This window comes from Urocitellus parryii, chromosome 11 (genome assembly GCF_045843805.1).
Source record: "Urocitellus parryii isolate mUroPar1 chromosome 11, mUroPar1.hap1, whole genome shotgun sequence".
Lineage (NCBI taxonomy): Eukaryota > Metazoa > Chordata > Mammalia > Rodentia > Sciuridae > Urocitellus > Urocitellus parryii.
This window is the reverse complement of record NC_135541.1, coordinates 29,440,103-29,465,087: the sequence shown is the minus strand read 5'-3', so window position 1 is coordinate 29,465,087 and position 24,985 is coordinate 29,440,103. Positions and strand designations below refer to the sequence as shown.

Here is a 24,985-nt window from a genome sequence, read left to right as displayed (position 1 = left end):
CATGTATGCTAGGCAAGCGCTGTACCACTGAGCCATAGTCCCAGCCCCTAGATATGCTATTCTTTGTACTTTATTAATTTCCTTGAAAATTTTTAAAAAGCATCTAATTAAATCAAAGTCATAATCATCAAACTTAACTCTTAATATGTTTAAGTAAAATTTCTTCCTATCTGAACCTCTATTAACTATTTACTCAAATGATTACATCAGACTGACATATTCGTTGATTCAAAATAAAATATTCTTGAATGTCTTACACATTAGACACTATTGGCAGCTGTTAGGGATAGGCCCTTACATAGAAATGGTTTTTGCCTTTACAAATCTCATAGTCTAGTCAGGGAGGAATACACACATCAAAAATAAACTCTGATAAATACTAGGAGGGAAAAGATGGGTGTCATAAAAGTCTATAATTCATATTCCAGGGAAGTAAAGAGTATGTTAATTCATAGTAATCCAATTATAGATATTTACATATATAAGCAAATATTTATTGAGTACTGACTATACTGTTTGATTTAAATTATTTCTAATTTTACAACAGTTATATGTGTAGAGGCATTATTACTAACTTTCTGTTACAAATGATTTAACCAAGTTGTGATTAACATCACAGAAGTGATTCACATCCAATTCTAATTTATAACCTGTACTCTTTAATTCTGAGATGATTGCAAAAACAAACTACTTTGACTCCAGTCTCTTTCCAATCATTTACTCTCTTCTTCTTTTTTCTTTTTGGTACTGGGGATTGAACTCAGGGGCACTTTCCCACTGGGCTACATCCCTAGTTCTTTGTTTTTTGAGCTTCCCCCCCCCCCCCGCTTTTTTATTGAGTTACTGGGGATCGAACCCAAATTCCTTAATTTAATTTAAATTTTTTAGTTGTCAGAGGACCTTTATTTTATTTATATGCATTGCTAAGAATTGAACCCAATGCCTCACAAATGCGAGGCATACACTCTACCACTAAGCTACAACCCAACCCAAGTCCTTTATTTTTTATTTTGGGACAGAGTCTCACTAAATTGTCGAGGGCCTCGTTCAATTGCCCAGCCTGGCCTTAGGAATTTACCATCCTCCTGCCTCAGCCTCCCCAGTCGCTGGGATTACAGGAATGTACCACTCCCAGCTCTCTTATTCTTACTTTATATAATACTCTAGAACTTGTTCACTTTGAAGGAGGAAATCAGTTACAGAAACTTCAAATATAGTTCTTGGAACATTATAAAGGTGTAGTGATTAGTTTGTCAGCAAATTCTAAAATTTGAGTAAGAGACACAGTCACAATTCCGTGACTGTTCATGGAAGAGTTCATGTTGAAGGTGTCATTCTTGATCACTCACTAACGTGCATGGCGGAGGATAAATCATAGTGAAGAAAACAGACATAGTTTTTGCGGTCAGGAGTTTATAGTATATTGGACAGTCAGACATTAGACAAATAAATGAAAATATGTATGCAACCTGTGATAAATAATTTAAAGGAGTAGAAGGCATCCAAGTAAACACGAAAGACCTAATTTAGACCGGGGACAGAGGCTCAGGAAATTCTATCATAAACCACACACAAAAAAGTGCTTTTTCTTCTAGAATGCAAGGTGCTAAACCTTACAAAAAGTGACAGGGGAGTGCAGCGGCGAGATCTTGGCGTCCCATTGTGCGGACCGTGTGAAGCGACTTAGCGGATTTCACTGCGCCGGGCGGGGCGGGGTGGGGGAGGGGACCGACCTTATTCCACATTGTTGTGGCCTGAAGAGTTTTCATCACTTGCACTTTCTGATTTTTATTCTCCAGTGCTTTCCTTACTAGCAACTTTCTGCCAGATCCTCCTATCGGCCGTGTGACAGTCTCCTGTCATATCAGTCTACTCCTGAAGCCTGAGTTGGAGTTTTTCTCTCCTTGTGCCCCGCAAATCTATTACCTCACACAGATCCCTCGCGGCGATCATTTGACGCGGTCACTCAGTTCATTCCTCTTTGGCCAGGAGGCAGGCGGCCTGGAGTCGCTTAGGATGCGCTACGCTCCTCGCTCTTCAGCCGCCCGGCCGGCAGCCCAGTGTAAGCGCTCGGCGCGCGTTCTGGTCTGTCTGCGCCTGGAACGCGCCGGGGGCCCGCGCTCGCTCCCGTGCCTCCTCGCGCTCGCGGCGGCCGGGACAGTGCGCGCCGCCTCTCGCTCGTCCTCAGGACAACCCTGTCGGCCCTTGCGGCGCGCGCCCGGGACCGGCCCAAGCTTTCCACTCGGGCCGTCGGGCTCGTGGGTTCGTTTGCCCCGCCCCCCGGCGCCGCTTCTGGGCGCTTGCGCGGGGCGCGTGGCCGTGGTCCGGGTCTCCGCCGCAGACCGAGCTGCTGCCGCCGCGCCGCCGTCGCCGCCTCAGTCAGTCAGTCAGTCCCCAGCAATGGCGGAAGGAGGTGAGCGAGAGGAGCTGCTCTCGCCACCGCCGGTCTCTCCGGCAAAGCGGTTGTGCTCATGGCCCAGCCCGCAAGCTCGCCACCCCCGCGGTTCTCCGGGGGCTACTAGCGGAGGGGCGGGGGGCGTCGGCAGCAGCTGCTTGGCCCCAGGGGCCCGCCCCCACCTGCAGCCGGAGTCCTTGTTGGACTGCGCCGCCAAGACGGTGGCGGAAAAGTGGGCGTACGAACGGGTGGAGGAGCGCTTCGAGCGGATCCCGGAGCCGGTGCAGCGCCGCATCGTCTACTGGTCCTTCCCGCGGAATGAGCGGGAGATCTGCATGTACTCCAGCTTCCAGTACCGGGGCGGCCCCGGCGCCGGCGCTGCTGGCGGCGCCACGGGGGCTTCGCCAGCCGAGGAGGGGCCGCCGCCACCCCCCGGGGCCCCTGCTCCGGCCGGCTCCGCCCCCGGGGCCGCTTCGGCAGGGGCATCCCCTGGGCTAGGCACTGGGGCTGGCGCGGCTGGTGGCGGCAGTAGCGGCGGCGAAGGTCTGCCGTTCCGCCGGGGCATCCGTCTGCTGGACAGCGGCTCCGTGGAGAACGTGCTGCAAGTAGGTAGGTGCTAGTCCGGTCCCTCTCTGGTCCTTGGCCTCCTCTTTTGCAGGTGCTTCCTCTCTGCTAGAGCTTTGAATTGAGACCGCGGCTTTCTGCCCAACTCCTGCACCCCTGCCGAAGGACAAACAAGTCACATAAAAAACTTTTCTCAACATTTCGTGCAGGTCCACTTCTGCTCTTTTTCCCCACTGGCCCTCTGCTCTAATTTCTTTTTGTTTTAAGATCGAATGGGTCTCTCCTTTTCACTCTTAATGATATTTCCCACACCGAAGGCAAAAAGGATGGGGAGGTGTGCGGTTTTGCATTCAATAATTTCGGAAATGTGTTGTTTTTAATTTTAAGTTTAGATAAGAGAGGATTATTAGTGAATCTGGAACAAACCGTCTTGGAGTGTATGAGGGGCAGGCTGTCACAGCTAATCTGTAGTCCTAGCAGATTGAATCTGAGTGTAATTAACTTTAACATTGAAAAAGGCAACAAAATACTGTGCATTTTAGACGATTTTAATTGTCTGCTTTAATATTTTTTTCCCCCTGACCAGTGATGCTTGGGAATCTAGGCTGAAAACTAACAATAACCGAAGATGGAAATGTGACAGCTTCTTTTCTCCACACCCCCAATCCAGGGAAACACACACACACACACACACACACACACACACACTCTCTCTCTCTCTCTCTCTCTCTCTCTCTCTCTCTCTCTCTTTCTCTCTCACACACACACACACACACACACACACACAATCTGGAGTGGGGGTGGGGTCTGTCTTCCTTGTCAGAGTGGAATAAATCAGAAGCTGGTCCCGTTGGGTTTTTCAAATGCTTCTCATTTAACAACTCTTCACATTTGCTTTTGTTTTATGTTTTTGTTTGTGCGAAAATGGAAAATGGTTTCTTTTATTCCTCTGGACTTGCTACTCAGTTTGTTAGTCTTACTAACCATATAAATACAGTACACCTGGATTTATGGTTATTTATGGTTATGATTTAGGATGAAAGAAAAAAATGACATTGTTTAACATTGACTTACTATGAGGAAAATTAAAACACTGTTTTTTCCTATTTGTATTATTATAGCATTCTGGAAGTATACATTATCTTTATGCATTTTATTATTTAATACATGCTTATATTTACTGAAGAAAATACTGATTTTTGAATGGAGTTGAAAGGAGGTTGTTTCACATACACACACCCCCCAAACATCTAGCTTTCTTTTCAGATAAAACCAACATATTTGAAATTCTATTCCTTTGAAAAATAGTACATCTCAATGTTTTATATAGAGCAATATACTTCTAGTTATTGAGAATCACTGAATACTGAGTTTCTTATTAGAACAACAGCATACCACAGTTTGTTTTGCAAATGTGAAACGTTAAGTTTATCCTGTGCCAGAATACAGTTGACAGTACATTGGGAAAATTTTGCTTATTTTAAAGAGGTTAGGCATTTGTACATTTGTGTATATTTTAGAATGAATTGGATTAACAGGTGATTAAAATATATTGCTTTGAAACTGAAATATTGAAAACATGAAAGTGAATATAGGTTTTTAAAAATCTATAAACTTTAATCTTACAATGACTGTACATCAGTTAACTTTTAAGATTCTTATTTAAAATATTTTAAATTGAAAAGAGTCAATTTTATAATAGATGGATTTGGAATAATTTTCAAATTTGAGGGGGAAAATGAGTTTGAAAGAGGTATCTATTTTTAAAATAATTAAAATGTCAAGTTCTAGGTGAAGTCAGATTTTGTGGGTGGGCCCAGATCATGTTTAAATCAGATGTTCTCTTTTATGGTATGATAGTTGGTGTGCTTATGAAATGATGGATTGTTACACCATAGTTTTAGGGACCCTGGGAAAAATGCATTTGAACATTTTCTGATTCACTTCATCAGTTTACAGATGAAGATAGGAGAAAGAATGAATCATTTTTAGGTAGTGCTGTTTGAGAATCATGAGCTTTGTAATCTTTATTTTTTTTCCTGACCATTTTGTAACTTCTGATTATTTTCTGCATTGAATCAGTAGTGGGAAATCAGTGAACTCATGTATTCTGTAGAAAACTACAAATTTTGAATCAGAAATAAAAGTCCCACCTTGATATCAACTACTGGGAAAACTATAGGTTTGTTATAGCTGAAAGGATAATGAAGTGAATCAGAAATACTGTTCCTTTTAAAAAGGGAAAATTGCAAATTAGTCTTTTCATGGATATCTGTAGGTTTGAAACTGTGTCTATAGATTTTTTTTTTTTTGTACTAGAGATTGAACCCAAAGGCACGTTACTACTGAGCCACATCCTCATCTCTAGTTTGTATTTTATTTAGCGACAGGGTCTCACTGAATTGTTTAGCACTTCGCTTTTGCTGAAGGCTGCCTTTGAACTTGTGATCCTCCTGCCTTAGCCTCCCAAGCTGCTGGGATTACAGGTGTGTGCCGCCATGCCCAGCTGGATTTTTTTTTTTTTTTTTGCTATCATGTTTTAAATTAATTTCTCTTATATTTGGTAAACTTAAGGGAGGGAAATTTCTCAGAAAAGTCAGATTGATTAAAGGAAAAGAAGTATTGGTGTTCTTTTCTTTCTTAAACACAGAATTTATTTGGAGTTTTAAAAATTGGATAAAGTCATGGAGGGGCCTTCTGTACCTAGTAGAACGTAATTATATAAATATTTATCCAGAAATTTTCCGTAGATTCTCACAGGCAACTTTGTCTAATCCCAATATTTTTTTGTCTACACATTATCAAATAAGTACATTATTTGTCCTTACATGGTCTTCAAGATTAGAGCCACAGTGCTAAGTACTATCTTATTTTGAAGAGGTGCAATTACAAAGTTAATAATTATAGTCAAAAAAAGATCCATTTCAGGAAGTTATCCATATCTTAAATAAGTAATAAGTCCATAATTAAGTGCGGTTGTATATCATCAATAAACATGTCTGTGAAGTTTTTCTGTAGTGTAATTTTTGTGAACTGCAGTAGTCAAGTGCTCTACCACTGAGCTATATACCTGAATTTCCCCAGTTGTTGATTTTTATATGTAGTTTGTTTTCATCTATATTGTTTGGAGGAAACAAAAGATATATATCTTTATAGCATCTTGTGTAAATTAGAATAGATAAAATCATAATAAAATTTCATGTGGGGGAAAAATGACCTAATTTATATTTAAAAGATATTTCATCACAGAGGTAGTTGTGTTCCTTTAAGGGATAAGTATTTACCTTTTTTAAAAAAAAATATTTATTTTTTAGTTGTAGTTGGACCTTTATTTTATTTATTTATTTTTATGTAGTGCTGAGTATCGAACCCAGGGCCTCACACGTGCTAGGCGAGCGCTCTACTGCTGAGCCACAGTCTCAGACCCAGTAGTGACCTTTTTTTTTTTTAATATTTATTTTTTAGTTGGACACAATATCTTTATTTTATTTATTTATTTTTATGTGGTGCTGAGGATCAAACCCAGGTCCCTGCACATGCTAGGCGAGTGCTCTACTGCTGAGCCACAACCCCAGCCCAGTAGTGACCTTTTTTACAGCATAGAAATTTATTGTTTTAAATCGTTTTAATGCCTTTTTAAAAAAAGTAATGAGTTATCTTCTTCCCCCAAAACCCCATCACATCATATACACACATCTGAATGTTTAATAAGTGATTGTTGAATGAATGAATGTTAAGAATGGACTTTCCATTGTTGTGAAACTGAAGGGGCTGGATGCCAGTGCACCTGTAGTCCAAGCTTCTTGGGAGGCTAAGGCAGGAGGATCTCTTGAACCCAGGGGTTTGAGATCAGCCTGGACAAAATAATGAAACCCAGTGTCAAACAAAACAAAGCAACCCCCGCCCCCATCCCCCCTCTACCCCCCTCCACTCCCCCCCCAAAAAAAACCCACCACCACCACCTGGGTTGGGGATGTGGCTCATTTGGTAGAGTGCTTGCCTTACATGCACAAGGCCCTGGGTTCAGTCTCCAGCACCACAAAACAAATAAACAAACAAACAAAAACCCAAATTGAAGGTAGTGGGGAGATAAGGCTGTTTTTTTTTTTTTTAATGTTTGGAACATGCATATTTAAACATAATGCATGAGTTGTTTGTTCTTTCACTCTCTCTTTCTTCTTCTTTGTTTGTTTCTGGTACTAGGGATTGAACTCAGAGCCTCATGCATGCTAGTCAAGCATTCAACCCCTGAGTTACATCCCCATCTCATAAGGCTGAATTTTTATTATGATTGTGACATTGAAAGATATGGAGAAAACTCCAGACTCTGCATATAATAAACTGATAGCATTAAATAGTATGAGTGTTACAACATGGGTATGTCTTCTGTGTTGACCGTCTGTTTTGTGGAAGAATGGTGATTTATCAGTTTCTTCAAATGTAAGAAGAAATGTATATGAATTCATATAAAGGATAGAGATTTAAAGATATCGGGGAAAGACAGTGGACTTTATTTAAGAAGTTGTCTCTAGGAATGAAAACATCTAATAGTATTGAAGTATGAATATAAAGCCCAAATTTTAAAATGAAAAGGCTAGAAATTTATTTACACCTACATGGAACAAGTTATTTCTCATTTTAACAATAGATATGAAAAATCAAGGCATTAACTGTCAGTATCCTGTCATGGTAAGGGTTATATGAATATATACATGTGTTAAATACAGAATTGTACACCAAAAAAGTCAGTGTTCGATATTAGAAATAGTAATTCAGTGCTATGGGTATAACTCAGTGGTAGAAGTCCCGTCTCTCTTGTATGAGGCCCTAAATTCAATCCCAAGCACTGGGGGTGGGGGGAGACAGTTCCAGATTTCTTTTATATGAATTTTCTGTCTTATAATTTGTTCATGTACTCATTTCTTTACTGATATAGGCAGCATGAGGGCTTTATGGGCAATTGTAGGCTATTGTTGAGATGGTATCCTTTGGAAACCAGATTCATTTTAATATTAGCTTTAGCATGATGTGATCATATGCTAAATCTTATATTAAAATTAAAATATTCTGTCATACTTTTTTTTAATGTCAATGAAACATTAGGGAAAGTTCATAAGCACAGTCTTTTTTTAGAGAGAGAGAGAGAATTTTAATATTTATTTTTTAGTTTTCGGTGGACACAACATCTGTGTTTGTATGTGGTGCTGAGGATTGAACCCGGGCCGCACGCATGCCAGGCGAGCGTGCTACCTCTTGAGCCACATCCCCAGCCCCTCTGTCATACTTTTCACAGTGATATATAGCCACAGATTACTTTTGGTTTTCATTGTAACTCTTCTCTCTCTTAGAATGGGTAATGTAATTGCCCTAACTGGTGCTCATAAGTTTACCAAATGAATTAATTAACATTTATTTACTTGTTTTTAGTGGAAGTGTTTCAAAAATTCTTGGTATTTTCCTGTCTTATACAAATCCAGGTTGGACACCAAAGCTAAAGTTTCTAAGGACTATATTATGTTGCCATTTTTTGGACTACTTTTTGTTGCTACCTTTATGTGAGTGAGCAGTTATAAACTCAGTGGGTACTTGACTCTGAGCCTCCAGATCCTTTTTGAAAAGTTCTATGTACACCTGTTTCTTGGCCATTTTTTTTCTCTTTATAATGGAGTGGTAAGTGTGGTACTCAGAGCAGTATAGCATTGTTACCTGTTTAAAGAACAACTATTGAGAACTGGGGATATAGCTCAGTGGTAGAGTACTGGCTTGCCATGCATGAAGCCCTGGATTCGATCCTTGGCAGCACTTATGTGCACACACATGTGCGCACACACGAACACAAGATTGTTGAAGCAAAAGATGACATACTTCTCTCCCAAGTGGTTTTCTTGTCTTGAGAACAGTTGTCTGTATAATTATTATCATTTAGTACTTAGAGAAATGCAAATTAAAGCCCACAGAAATACCTACAAAATACACGCACACGCACACACACAAACACACACACACACACACAATTGGTTAAGAAGAAGACTGACAGTACTAACAGGGATATGGATCAGTCAGAACTCATTGCTGGTGGTAATACAAAATGGTGCAGCCACTTTGGAAAATAATTTCTTATAAAGTTAATCAAGCACTTAACTGTAAGGTTTAGTAGTCCTATTCCTATGTGTTTATGTGAGAGAAATGAAAACAGGTTCACATGAAGACTTGTACTTTATTTGTTGTTCATAATAGCCCTAGGATGCAAACAACCCAAATGCCTATCAAATAGGTGAATAAGCTGGCTCTGTGGTGCACACCTGTAATCCTAATGGCTCAAGAGCCTGAGGCAAGAGGATCAAAAGTTCAAAGCCAGCCTCAGCAATTTAGTGAGGCCCTAAGCACTTAGGGAGACTGTCTCTAAATAAAAAATAAAAGGGCTGGATGGAGCTGGAGTTATGGCTCAGTGGTAGTGCACTTGTCTGGCATGTGTGAGGCACTGGGTTTGATCCTCAGCACCACATAAAAATAAATAAAATAAAGGTATTGTGTCCATCCACAATTAAAAAATATTTTTAATAAAGGACTGGAAATGTGGCTTAGTGGTTAAGCACCCCTGGGTTCAATCCTTGGTACCAAAAAAAAAAAAAAGTATATTCATACAATGGAATATTACTCAGCAATAAAAAGAACAAACACCCCAGCAAAATGGATGAATCTTATGAGCATTATGCTAGATAAAAGAAGGCAGACACAAAAGACTACATGTAATATAATTCCACGTATGCAAAATTTTCAAAAGCCCAGAGCTGTTGGGACAGAAAATAGATTGGTGGTTGCTAGGGAGTAGGGGAAATGGGTTTGAGTAAACTTTTATGGGGAGGGTAGAGATGTTCTATATCATGATGTGGAGGTTACATGATTGTATTCATTTGTTAAAACTTATCAGATTTTATGCTTAAATGAGTAAATTTTGTTGAATGTAAATTATACCTCAAAATTGATTTAATGGGCTGGGTCTGTAGCTCAGTGGCAGAGCACTTGCTTAGCATGTGTGAGGCACTGGGTTCAATCTTTAGCATCACAAATAAACAAACAAACAAACAAATAATAGAGTTTCCTCCTCAACTTAAAAAATATATTTTAAAAAGTTTGATTTAAAAGAAAAGAATTGTGGGTCTTTTTGCCTCATATACCATGAGAATGAAGACCGTTCTCAGCAATCAGACTGTTGAAGTTCCAGAAATTGACAGCATCACTCTGAAGGAACACACAGTTATCATGAAGGCCTTAGAACTCTATAGAGAGACTTCAGTCACATCAGTGTGGAAGTCAGTCTCCTTGGGAAGAAAACGGACAGGCTCTGGTTGATAAATGGTAGGGAAAGAAAAAGGAACTGGTTACTCTTCACACTGTCTATAATCATGTATACAACATAATCAAGGGTTTTGTGCTGGGTTTCTGTTACAAGAAGTCCGTGTACATTCACTTTCCCATCAAGGTTGTATTCAGAAGAATGAGTCTCTGGTTCAAGTCCAAAATTTCTTGGGTGAAAAATACATTCAGGGTTTAGATGATACCAGATGTTATTTGTTCAATATTTCAAGTCCAGAAGCATGATTTAATCCTTGGAGGACACAACATTGAACTTGTTTCAAACATAGCTGCTTTTATTTAGTAAGGTAAAACAGTTAAAAAAACAAGGATATCAGGGTTGAGTTGACTCAGTAGTAGAATGGTTACCCAGTATACTTGAGGCCTTGGATTTAATAACTAACACCCCACCCGCCAAGGCTATCAAAAAATTTTTGAATGGTATCTGTGTCTCTGAAAAAGGAACAATTCACCAACATGATAAATAAGATCTAAGAGTAGTCCAGTTGCAGAAATAAGATCCTGGATTATGAAACTAATTTGTGATATTTTAATGATATAATAAAAGACCTCTATTGGTTTTGGGGAAAAAGTATGGGCTCCAATCTTGGTTTCACATTAAAAATCATCTGGGGAGATTTAGAAAAGGAACAGGACTCACCCCAGATCAATTAAGTCAGAATTTGTTGAAAATGAAGACCACATTTCAGAATTTTTAAAAAGCTCCAAGGTAGTTTGATATCTGGCCAAGGTTGAGAAATATTGCTCTTGAAAAGTGGCTACCTTGATTAGTGTTATCACTGTTTCTAAACTTGTTGACAATCAACATATTTTTTATGTGAATCATATCAATTTTCTTTTCTATGTCTATTTCACCTGTCTTTAGGTTTATTAATGGATCTCAAGGAGGATTGTTCTCTTACCACTTAAGAATGTTTCTCTATATTTTGGAAAGTCTTATTTTAAAGTATGTAAATTGTCATAGTTGCCAACATAAAAAAACATCATTACATTATCAAAATATAATGCCAAGCTATAATTTCCTTCATGTTTGTTTACTCATTCATTTATAAAATTTTGTATTTTTACCAGGCATGGTGATACATGCCCATAATCCCAGCAACTCCAGAGTTTGAGGCAGGAGGTTGAGTTCAAAGCAAATCTCAGCAAATTAGTAAGGCCCTAAGCAACTTAACAACAAGACCCTGTCTTTTTTTTTTCTTTTAACTTTTATTTATTTTTTTAGTCATACATGACAGTAGAATGCATTTTGATATATAATACATACAAGGAATGTACATACATCAATCATATTGTCTATTCTATTCTGCTGCCCTTCCTATCTTCCCTACTCCTCCCCTCCTCTCCCATCCTTTCTCTCTATCCAATCTAATGTGACACACTTTTTTTCCTTTTTCTCGTTACAACATCATATATGTATTCTGTATAACAATGAGGTTCTCCTTCCATCTTCCGTGCAACTCCCCTTCTCCCTCTTTTTCTCTCCCACCTCTCTTCCCTATTTAGTGGTAGTCTTCTTCTCATTCTCTTCCTCCCTGTCCCATTTTGAGTCACCCACCTTATATCAGAGAAGACATTCAGCATTTGTTTTTTAGGGATTGGCTAACTTCACTTAGCATAATCTGCTCTAATGCCATCTATTTGCCTGCAAATGCCATGATTTTATTATTTTTTTAGTGCTGAGTAATATTCCATTGTGTATAAATGCCACATTTTTAAATCCATTCATCTATTGAAGGCATCTAGATTGGTTCCATATTCTAGCTATTGTGAATTGTGCTGCTATAAACATTGATGTGGCTGTGTTCCTGTAGTATGCTCTTCTTAGGTCTTTTGGGTATAGTCCGAGAAGGGGAATAGCTGGGTCAAATGGTGGTTCCATTCCCAGCTTTCCAAGGAATCTCCATACTGCTTTCCAAATTGGCTGCACCAACCAATTTGCAGTCCCACCAGCAATGTATGAGTGTACCTTCCCCGCCCCCATCCTCGCCAGCACTTATTGTTGTTTGACTTCATAATGGCTGCCATTCTTATTGGAGTGAGATGGTATCTTAAGAGTAGTTTTAATTTGCATTTCTCTGATTGCTAGAGATGGTGAGCATTTTTTCATGTATTTGTTGATTAATTATATATCCTCTTCTGAGAAGTTTCTGTTCAAGTCCTTGGCCCATTTGTTGATTGGGTTATTTGCTTTTTTGTTGTTTAACTTTTTGAGTTCTTTGTATACTCTAGAGATTAGAGCTCTATCTAATGTTTGAGGGGTAAAAATTTGTTCCCAGGATATAGGCTCCCTATTCACCTTGAATATTATTTCTCTTGCTGAGAAAAAACTTTTTTAGTTTGAATTTGTCCCATTTGTTGATTCTTGGTTTTAACTCTTGTGCTATAGGTGTCTTATTAAGAAATTTGGGGCCTGTCCCCACGTGATGAAGATTAGGACCAACTTTATCTTCTATTAGACGCAGAGTCTCTGGTCTGATTCCTAGCTCCTTGATCCATTTTGAGTTGACTTTTGTGCATGGTGAGAGAAAGGGATTCAGTTTCATTTTGTTGCATATGGATTTCCAGTTTTCCCAGCACCATTTGTTGAAGATGCTATCCTTTCTCCATTGCATGGTTTTAGCACCTTTGTCTAATATAAGGTAGTTGTAATTTTGTGGATTTGTCTCTGTGTCCTCTATTTTGTACCATTGGTCTACTAGCCTGTTTTGGTGCCAGTACCATGTTGTTTTTGTTACTATTGCTCTATAGTATAGTTTAAAATCTGGAATCGCGATACCACCAATTTCACTCTTCCTGCTTAGAATTACTTTAGCTATTCTGGGTCTCTTGTTTTTCCAGGTGAATTTCATGATTGCTTTTTCTATTTCTGCAAGGAATGTCATTGGTATTTTGATGGAAATTGCATTGAATCTGTAAAGTGCTTTTGGTAGTATGGCCATCTTAATAATATTAATTCTACCAATCCATGAGCAATGTAAATCCTTCCATCTTCTAAAGTCTTCTTCTATTTCTTTCTTCAGGGTTCTGTAGTTTTCATTGTATAGCTCTTTCACCTCTTTTGTTAAGTTGATTCCCAGGTATTTTATTTTTTTTTTGAGGATATTATGAATGGAGTAGTTGTCCTCATTTCCATTTCAGAGAATTTGTCACTGATATACAGGAATGTTTTTGATTTTTTGGTATTTATTTTATATCCTGCCACTTTGCTGAATTTATTTACTAGTTCTAGAAGTTTCTTGGTTGAATTTTTTGGGTCTGCTAGGTATAGGATCATGTCATCGACAAATAGTGCTAATTTAAGTTCTTCTTTTCCTATATTTATGCCTTTAATTTTGTCTGTCTAATTGTTCTTTCTATAAGACCCTGTCTTTAAACAAAAAATAAAAAAGGGCTGGGGATATAGCTCAGTGGATAAGCATTTTGGGTTTAATTCCCAGTACCACAAAAAAGAATTATATTTTTAACGTTCCTTACAAAATATAAATCAATTCCTATATTATAAGTAGTACATAGTTTATTATAGGATGCACATATAAAATAGCCTTTATTGCAATGTTTTGTAATAATAGATGTACTACCTATAAAAGCAAACAGTAGGAAGTGACTAACTGGGAAAATGGGTTCAACTGGATATATTATTTTATTTTAATATAAGTCCAATTTTAAGAAATATTAAAATTATATCTAATATTGCAAAAAGAATGATAATACTATTTATTATTACAAGTTAGATTATTAACCTTTCATGAAATTGCTTCTGAATGAATGTTCCTTATGCTCTATAATACTTTATTTAATACATACTTGATTCAAATGGATAATACTGACAAGCAGGAAAATGTCAGAAATATCAGATTCAAATCCTTTTTTTCTCAGTACAAACTTTACAGATTTTTGGCTTTACAATAGCTTTGTTATCTTCAGCTAATCCTTTTATTCTTCTTTTAAAAAATTGTTGCTGCTTTTAAGTACCAACATATGATGGAGCTAATCAGTAAAATAGATTTTTGTCCATCCATCCATTATCATGTGGTCTGAAAGCACATGCATTATGTCTTTGAAAGTCTTGGTGATAATTAAATCTTTCCCTCTATTCATTCATGGTTTTATTGAATGGAAGCCTGTAGCTTAATAGATTCAGGAAGAGCCAGCCTGTTCTTATTTTGCCTTACTCTATAAATACTTGATAAACTGACATTACTAGTAAGCACCACCAACATACATTGATGTTATTAATAATAAAAAATTCTTCCCCACATTATAAGAGTGAAAAACTCTTAATCTTGTTAATCATTTCTTTAACTTAATATTATATTATAGTATTATGTACTACCACGTATGTTTGTAAATATGTATATGTGCCGCATGTGCAATTTAGTCTCCTTATTATGTTTTAGTTTCCTCAACTGTAAATGGATAGGATGATAGGACCTACTTTCCAGATTGTTTTGAGGGTTAAATTAGTCAATATGTAAAGCACGTAGGATGAGGCCCACCACATATTAAGTGTTTGTAAGTATTCACTATTATTATTATAGCCTTTAGTAAGGTTGTCAAGAGTATTTGGTGTTTGTTAACTTCCCTTCTGTAACCTTCATCCCACCTCTGAAGCCTTTGCATTCTGACTTGTGTTTGCACTCACAAAATTAAAAAATTGATCTCCTAAAGGTTGCTAGTGACCTCATGGTTGCTAATCACAGCATTCTCTTTCTAGTCCTCATTCTTCATGATCTCTATATAGAATTATCTGTTGTCTACTGCACCTTCCTCTTGAAATTCATTCCTAGATTATTGTTTTACTTCACCATTGTGGTTTTCTTCCTATCTTCTTTTTTTTTTGTCCCACAAAAGTAGGATATACCTTCTTGCCTCAAGTCTTCTAATTTAGCAATCTAGTTTATTTCTACAACTTCAATTAGTATTTTGTGAACATAAGATAGCATGGTATAATATAGCAGTTAAAATTGTTTAAAACAACTGTACTCTCATTTTTGAAAGAAATTTTTGATGAAATTCCAGTTTTTTTCAGCAGATACATTCTGAGCTGGTTTGAGGATTGGGATGGAGCCTAGAACTCCATCATGTTGCCAGATACTTCCTCCCTTTGAAATTCTGAAACACTTCCTAATAATCTTAATGTTGAGATTTAGAGTCAAGAGATATGCCTTAGTTTTCTCATATGTAGAACTGTCAATTTTTGTGAGACTCTAAATAAGCTGATATATATGAAAATACTTTATGAATGTCACTGTGTTTGATGACCAAGTCTGTATCTTTGCTTCTTCCTCTGGAGTTCAAGATCAGCATGTATATTTGTCTGGAAAGATTTTTAAATAGATAGCCTACTAGCCACTCAAAATGAACATGTCTGATAAGGAGTTAATGTCTAGGATATATAAAGAACTCCAACTCAACAAAAAACAAACAATTCAATTAAAAATTGGCAAAGGACTTAAATAAATATTTCTCCAAATAAGTTACACAGAGAATAAATGCAAGAAGAGATGCTCAACATCACTAATCATTAAGAAAATGGAAATCAAAATATCAATAAGATTCTACTTGCTACTCATTAGGATAACTATTAAAAATAAAATAATCCTCCCAAACAGAAAATAACAGACGTTGGCAAGGAAGTATAGAAATTGGAACTCTTGGGGCTGGGATTGTGGCTCAGCGGTAGAGCGCTTGCTTAGCATGAGGTTCCATCCTCAGCACCACATAAAAATGAATGAATGGAATAAAGGTATTGTGTTCAACTACAACTAAAAAAATAAATATTAAAAAAAAGAAATTGGAACCCTTTGTGAGAATAAAATTAGGAAATGACATGGAAAATGACACTGTGGGGCCTCAGAAAATTAAACAGAAATGTAATTCAGCAGTTCTGCTTCTGGGAATATAAACTAGAAGAATTAAAGGAACTTGAACAGTTATTAAACACTCATGTTTACAGCAGAATTATTCACAATAGCCAAAAGATGGAAGCAGTTCAGATGTTTGTTGACACATGAATAAAGCAACAAAATGTATTATGTGTATAAAAGAAATATTATTCAGCCTTAAAGAAGAATGGAATACTGGTATAGGTGCTAAACATGGATGAAACTTGAAGAAATTATGCTAATTAAAATAAGCCAGGTACAAAAGGACAAATATCTGATTGCACTTAAATGAGATACCTAGAATAGGCAAATTTATAGAGATTCAAAGTAGGATGCAGGTTATCAGGGCTTTGGGTAAGGGAGGATGGAGAGTTATGGTTTAATTGGGTTCAAAGTATTATTAGTATGGGATGATTGAAAATTTTGGAGACCGTGGTGATGGTTGTACAACCAGGCGAATGCCACTGAACTGTACACTTAAAAATGGTAAATCATGTATATTTTACTACAATAAAAAGTTAAGGGCTGGGGATGTGGCTCAAGCGGTAGCGCGCCCTCCTGGCATGCGTTCGGCCCGGGTTCGATCCTCAGCACCACATACCAACAAAGATGTTGTGTCCGCCGAGAACTAAAAAATAAATATTTAAAAAAAAATATATATAACTTTAAAAAAAAAAGTTAAGGCCACATATTTGATTCTATTTATATGAAATATCTAGAAGAGTCAAATCCTAGAAATAGAAGGTAGATTATTGGTTTTTCAGAGATGGGGATAGGAGAAGTAATTGTGAATGGGTATGGTGCTTCCTTCTGGGGTGATGATAATGTTCTAAATTCTCATACATTTATGAATATACTAAGTACCACTGAATTGTAAGTTTTTATTTTTTCCCCTTGCAGTGCTGGGGATTGAATCCAGGGCCTTGCACATGCCAGACAAGCACTCTACCACAGAGCCACATCCCCAATCAGAATTTTATGCACTAAAAGAGTGAATCTGGGGCTGGGGATGTGGCTCAAGTGGTAGCGCGCTCGCCTAGCATGCGTGCAGCCCGGATTCGATCCTCAGCACCACATACAAACAAAGATGTTGTGTCTGCCGAAAACTAAAAAATAAATATTAAAAAATTCTCTCTCTCTCTTAAAAAAAAGAGTGAATCTGATGATTTATGAATTGTATTGCAACATGGTATTATTAGAAAAGCAAATATTTCAAAAAAGAAAGAAAAACCTTCAAAGTTGTTTTGTAGGGAATGAGGTCTAAATTCCTAAGCATTATGTTTGGAGATGTAGGCGCAAATCCTAGTTCTGCCACTTTCTAGCTCTGTAACCTTGGATGAGCTACTTAACTTTTCAGCCTTGGTTTCTTGCTCTGTAAAATTGGGACTCAAATGTCAATACGATAGCCAGGCGTGATGCATACCTATAATCTCAGCAGTTGGGGAGGCTGAGGCAGGAGGATTGCAAATTCAAAGCCAGTCTCAGTGACTTAGAGAGACCCTGCTCAAAATAAAAAATACATAGGACTGGAGGTGTAGCTTAGTGGTATAGCAGCATTCCTAGGTTCAGCCCCCAGTACCACCAGGGGGGGAAAATGTTGATATGATAATTATATGAGAGAATGTATGTGAAAGTTGTTCAGAATTTCTTACATGTTGTTAAAGGTACTGTGAATATTAATTCTCTTTTCCCCTTCTCTGTATTTAAAAACTTAAAACTTCCATTTTCATATCTAGTTAGTTGAAATTAAAATTGCCTTTCAATTTTGTTATTTGACATTGTTTATTGAGTACCAGTGCACCAGACTCTGATCTACCCATTGAAGACATAGTAGTGAATAAAACAAAGTTTTTGCTTTTATGGAGCATATATTTTAGTGAGGCAACAGATAGAAGTACTTGCGTTGTCTTCTGCTTGTGTTATAATTGTTTGTTACAATTATTATACTCCTTGCCAGTCTCCAGTCTCTCCTGCGACAAGGATTGTATCCTTTAATTTTTTAAAAATATTTTTTTTAGTTGTTATTGGACCTTTTTATTTTTAAATTTATTTATATGTGGTGCTGAGAATCAAACCCAGTGTCTTACTCGTACCAGATAAGCGCTCTACCACTGAGCTACAACCCCAGCCCTGTATCTTATAATTTTTTTTTAAAGAGAGAGTGAGAGAGGAGAGAGAGAGAGAGAGAGAGAGAGAGAGAGAGAGAGAGAGAGAGAGAATTTCTAATATTTATTTTCTAGTTCTCGGCGGACACAACATCTTTGTTGGTATGTGGTGCTGAGGATCGAACCCGGGCCGCACGCATGCCAGGGGAGCGTGCTACCGCTTGAGCCACATCCCCAGCCCTGTATCTTATAATTTATTCAGTGCTCTATCTAGTAGGTTTCTTAGTGAACTTTATTTATTTATTTTTTCCTTTTTGGCTTCTGGGGCCTCTTGCATGCTAGGCAAGTGTGTGACCATTGAGGTTCACTCTTGTAATAGACTTTAAATAGATCTTATTTAAATGAATTGAGAACATTATTCTGTTCATTTGTATAATTTTCATAATAGTGATCCCAAGCCCTGACTGCTTTACAGAGTCACTTGAGGAGCTTTGGTGCCAGATCCTGGGGCTCCCTTGGAAATTCTAGTTACCAAGATTAGAGTTTGGGTTCAAGAACCTGTATTTTTGACAGAGTCTCATTGTTTGTTTTCTCAAATTAAAAATTTTTTTCAGTATTGGAGATTGAATTTAGTGCTTCACACATACTAGGCAAGCACTCTTCTACTGAGCTACATCCCTAGCCCATGTTTAAATGCTTGGAAACCACTATTCCATAGCACTTAGCACAGTGACTTAAGTATAATGAACTTAGAAAATGTGGTTGAATTGAAGTTTGTTGATTTATGCTCTAGATTGTTCCAAACCAGATTTGGAATTTATGAGTTAAATTGAATTAAAATGAATAGGCTGGATTCAAGAAAGAGTTAATTTGAAAAAGTTACTGAGCTTAGAATTATAATTTGCTTATATTATTTGTGAAAATAACTCGTTGTTATTATAGCTATCCTTTGTTGTTTTTATATGCTAGCTCTTGTCCAGCATGCTGGCACATCCCTGTAATCCCATTGACACAGGGGCTGAGGCAGGAAGATTGCAAGTTTGGGGCCAGCCTGGGCAACTTAGTAAGACCCTGTCTAAATCCTTTTTAAAAAGGACTGGAGATATAGCTCAGTGGTAGAATGCCCCTGGGCTCAATCCCTAGTGGGGGGGGGGGCACGGGGGAAGCTAGTTCTTAACACAAAATTCATCCAAAACAATTTTATACATTTTTGGGGGGGCAGGTACCAGGGATTGAATTCAGGGCCACTTGACCACTGAGCCACATCCCCCAGCCTATTTTGTATTTTGAAATAGAGTCTCACTGAGTTGCTTAGTGCCTTGCTTTTTGCTGAGGCTGGCTTTAAACTTGCAATCCTCCTGACTCAGCATCCTGAGCTGCTGGGATTACAGGTGTATGCCACAGTGCCCTGCTAATTTTATGCATTTTAATTGCTGCATTTATTTTTTGAAAAAACATTGAAAAATCTGAAAGGATTTACGTCAAATTAATAAATAATCTTTGAAGAAAAGTGGGAATGGGTAGTGGCCAAGAGGGAATTTAGTTTCATCATTGTTGTTCGAATAATTTTTATGGTGTGAATCTAGTCATGCATTTCATATATAATAAAGTAATAAAAATAAATTAAAGACAATATGGTTTATTTAGCCAAAATTTTTGTTAGACATCTTTTGACTTTCAATTTATGGGCTAGAATGATGGTCATCTTATCTTTATAAACTGGATTAGGTCAGGGGTTCTTTAACCTCATATCTATAAATGGCTCTTGGATCCATGAAACCCTGAAATTATTTTCAGATTTTACAAAATGCATGTGGACATTTTTCATAGAAGACAGTACATACTTTAATTTGATATTCAAGGGGGTCCATGTCCCAAATAAATTCAGAAAGCAGTAATTTATGTAGGAGAATAAGAATTCAGTGTATTTGAAAACTCTGCAATTAATTCCTGTTTCCTTTGAGACTTGATGTATATAAAGTAGATGAAAGTGATCCATAAATCTTTTTATCCTACCTATTTTCAGGTTATCAACAGAAGAGTTTTAGGTTTTGTTAAGATTAACATAGCTCTACTCTTCATTACTTTTATTGGTTAAATATTTTAATTTTGGAATCTCTAATGCATTTATCTCTTCTGTTACTTAATCCAAATGCTGCTGTGTAAGTTGCTTTTTAAAAATTGTTTGAACAAAATGATGGCCTAACATTATTATGCCATAGACACCTGAGCTTTCACAATTTTCACTAGCTCAAGTAAAGTACTACACTATGAAACTACTGAACAGAGTAGGTCCTACCTACTTCTTTTTAGAGTATGTTTTTAGTTATAGATGGACATAATACTTTTATTTATTTTCATGTGGTGCTGAGGATCAAACCCAGTGCCTCACATGTGCTAGGCAAGCACTTTACCACTGAGCTACAACCGAAGATCCCCCTACCTATTTCTTTATTGAATCTTCCTTTGGAATCTGTTTTTTCCCCCCTTGGGTTGCATTCCTTGGGAAATAGACTCTGAGATGGAAATTTGCTTGCAGAAGATATATTAAGGAGTGCTTTTAGGGCAAGGGAGTAAAGGAAGCAAGATTAGAAGGTCAGAGAGATTGAATTGATATAGTTGTAAGAGACTTTGGCAAGTTCTAGGTAGAGCTCTGGGAGTTGGGCTGGCACTTCCAAATTGTCTGGAATGAATATGGGTTGACCTGAGGGGGAGCAGGCATACCTTGGATGTGACACTTTTATTTCTGGGTAGAGATGGAGATGAACTCCACAATTCCTCTTCTAGGAACTTGTAGCTAAACAGCAAGTTTCCTGTAGCTGTTTAGCTACAGGAAATGCTTTTATCAGACAGATTCCAGCTTTCAGCTGGTTCAGACATCAGCTGTGATATCTGTCTCATCTGAGGTTACGCTCTTCTAAAGTCAACTTGCAGATGGCTGAGCAAGGTGGGAGTATAAAAGTCTAATTTTATGCAGCTCTTTCAGCCTAACAGGTACTTCTTTGACCAAAGCAATACTTGTATAAGGGAGTCATACCTGTTGGCTGAGCTTTTGTCAGGACTGTGTTGCAGTTTGACTTCTTTCTCTTTTCAGTCCTGCTTTGGCTGCCTTTGCTTCCCAGGTGTTGCTCCCTAATAAGTATCTTGCATCCTGAACTCTATCATGTTTGCTTTCAGAGAACTCAATCTGTTTGAGGGTAGCTTGTGTCAAGGACATAGCTATGAACTTCCAGCAGCCAACTCTCCAGGTAGTTATGATTGCCTTGATCTTGAGGGAAGGATCTGGTCAATGTATTTCCTGTGACTTGTGGATTCATTTCCTATAATAAATCCACCCTGTATGGGAACAACTCCTCCAGGATTCTGTTTAATCTCTTTTTCTGGGAAAACTTAAGGGATAGGATTAGGGGCCAAATTGCAACCTCTGCTACTGCTGCTAGTCTCCATAACATAATATTGTCTGCTTCCTCTAGATTCTATTCTAAATTTTTGGCCAGAATCTTCACTATTCTTGTGGTTTACCTAAGTGGTAAAAAGAGGGTGACTGTCTTCTCAAAGGAATTCCATCCTTATTACCATATCCTTTCTCAGGCCTTGGCCACTGTATCTGTTTATTTACTGTCAATATTAGGTAGGACCAAGACATGCCTCAGTGATAACCTAGGTGCTAAATGTGACTACTCCCTCATGTTACTCTTCTTTGTGTTGGTGGATTCTTTGTTTCATGGCCACTATCTGTTGTTAAGGTAGTATATTATGTGACATTAAAATCAGGCCTATTGGGGCTGGGGTCGTAGCTCAGTGGTAGGGCACTTGCCTAGCACATGTGAGGCATTGGGTTTGATCCTAAGCATCACATAAAAATTAATAGATAAAATAAAGGCATTGTGTCTATCTACAAATAAAAACATTTTTAAAATGTCAGGTCTATGGTATATTATGTGACATTAAAATCAGGCCTGTTGGGGCTGGGGTCGTAGCCCAGTGGTAGGGCATTTGCCTAGCACATGTGAGGCATTGGATTTGATCCTAAGCCATCACATAACAATTAATAAATAAAATAAGGTATTATGTCTATCTACAACTAAAAACATTTTAAAAAGTCAGGTCTAGGGCTGGGGATGTGGCTCAAGCAGTAACGTGCTTGCCTGGCATGCGCGGGGTGCTGGGTTCGATCCTCAGCACCACATAAAATAAAGATGTTGTGTCCACCAAAAACTGAAAAATAAATATTAAAAAATTCTCTTTCTCTTTTTAAAAAATAAGTCAGGTATATCATTGTAGATTTTGACATCAACTATAACATTGTTTAATATGCTGTATTAATTTTTTTATACATTATTGGAGTATTAGTTGCAGAATTTTGTAGATTTTGTAGACAGCACAATCTCATATGTTGTCTCTTGCAAATACTAATATAACATCAGAATAATCAACCACAAAAGAAGTCACTCAACCAAAATCTTATGTTTTTATATTTTATTTTAATGTAGTTTCATTTAGAACTTTATTAGTGAGTGGTTTTTCACTTTGAGATTAGAATTGATCATTGAGATGTTGGATTTTTTTTTTGGTACCAGGGATCAAATCTAGGGGTGCTTAACCATTGAGGCACATGCCCAGCCTTTTTTTTTTTTTTTTGCATTTAATTTAGAGACAGGGTCTCACTGAATTGCTTAGGGCCTCATTATTTTGGTGAGGCTGGTTTTGAACTTTCGATCCTCCTGCCTCTGCCTCCCAAGCTGCTGGGATTACAGGTATCTGCCTTCACTCCCAGATGAGATGTTAGATTTTGATTTGTTATAGTATATGGCTATATGATAAGTATGTCATCTATCAGACCATAGACTTAAGTTAGTATTATTGAGGGATTTTATAAGGAAGCTATCTTCTTCTTGCTTTGAATTTGAGGCTGACTGATGAGATCTTGAGGAACTCTTAAAGTACTTCCCCATCTGTACCTTTAATGAGATATACTTAATGTGCCATACAACTCACCCATTTAAAGTGTATAATTTGGTAGTTTTTCGTATATTCACAGCTATGGGACACTATCATCAAAGTCAATTTTAGAATATTTTTCATTACCTTGAAAGAAACCCTATATCCTTTGGTTATTACTCTCTAGTCTTGTCCCTGCTAGTCCTAAGCAATAACTAATCTACTTTCTGTCTTTATGGGTTTGCCTATTCTAGACATTTCATAAGAATTGAATCATATACTGGGTGAGGTGGTGTACACCTGAAAACCAAGTGATTTGGGAGAATAAGGCAGGAGAATCACAAGTTCAAGGCCAACCTTAGCAACTTAGTGAGACCCTGTCTCATAATAAACATAAAAAGGTCTTGTGATATAGCTCAGTGGTATGTGCCCCTGGGTTCAATCCTCAATACCAGTAAATAAATAAAGAAGTAAATAACTTGAATCATAGTATGTAGTCTTTTGTGACTAGCATCTTTTAACTTTAGTATCTTGTTTTCAAGGTTCATCTGTGTAGTAGTCTGTATTAGTACTTCACTCCTTTTTATTGGTGAATAATGATCTATTACATGGATATTATACATTTTTTTTATCCATTCATTAGTTGTTGAATGTTTGGGTTGTTTTCCTTTGAATTATTATGAATAAGAGTGCTGTAAGCATTTATCTACAAGCTTTTGTGTGGATATGTGTTTTCACTGCTGTTGGGAAATGATTGTAGTATGAGTAGAATTATTGGGTCATACCATGACTATACTTAACATTTTGAAAAACTGCCAAACCATTTCTGTAGGTGGCCACACCATTTTATAATCACACCAGCAATATATATATGAGTGTTCCAGTTTTCTTCACAACTTGGTAACACTTTGATTATTGCTATCCTGTGTACATGGGGGAGTGTAGCTCATTGTGATTGGTTTTGACTTCCATTTCCTTGATGAATAATGATTTTTTTTACATCTATTCATGCACTTTTCTTTTGGTCATTTGTGTATCTTCTTCAGAGAGATATCTATTCAGATAATTTGCCCCTTTTTGAATTGTCTTTTTATTGTTGAATTATAAGAGTTCTTTATTTTAGATATGAGTCCCCTATTGAATACATGATTTGCAAATAAATTATCATTTTATCTTTCTTGATAGTGTATTCTAAGGCACGAATGTTTTAATTTTTTGGGGGGATATCAGGGATTGAATTCAGGGGTACTTCACCACTGAGCCAACATCCCCAGCCCTATTTTGTTTTTTATTTAGAGACAGGGTCTCACTGAGTTGCTTAGCGCCTTGCGTTTGCTGAGGTTGGCTTTGAACTCATTATCCTCCTACTTCAGCCTCCTGAGCCTCTGGGATTACAGCATGCGTCACCGTGCCTGGCCAAATGTTTTAATTTTTTATAAAGTACAATTAATCTATTTTTCTTTTGTTGCCTGGTTTCAGCTAGAGGCTGTTGGGGAGGGTCTCTTTCCATACTTTTTTTTGGCTTCTAAAAGTACCTGCATTTCTTGGCTCATGGCCCTTTCCCCCTTTTTTGCATTGTATCACTTGAACCTCTGCTTCCATTGCCACATTTCCTTTCTCTGACTTTGTCTCCTGGCTTCCTCATATAAGTACCCTATGATTACATTGGGGCCACTCAGAAAATCTAGGATAATTTCCATGTTTTAAGAACTTTA

At 37.5% G+C, this 24,985-nt stretch overlaps 1 protein-coding gene and 1 pseudogene across 1 annotated transcript in view; both read left to right on the top strand.

Annotated features, from left to right (window-relative positions):
• The first annotated feature begins 2,400 nt into the window (after positions 1 to 2,400).
• The window catches only part of Zswim5 (zinc finger SWIM-type containing 5), a 180,757-nt gene continuing 158,172 nt past the window's right edge, over positions 2,401 to 24,985 (top strand). Inside the window, exon 1 of the mRNA XM_026397785.1 lies at positions 2,401 to 3,004. Within this exon, the coding sequence (XP_026253570.1) occupies positions 2,401 to 3,004 (604 nt within the window). The remainder of the gene's footprint in view (positions 3,005 to 24,985) is intronic.
• Positions 10,145 to 10,803, top strand: LOC113189135 (large ribosomal subunit protein uL6-like; annotated as a pseudogene).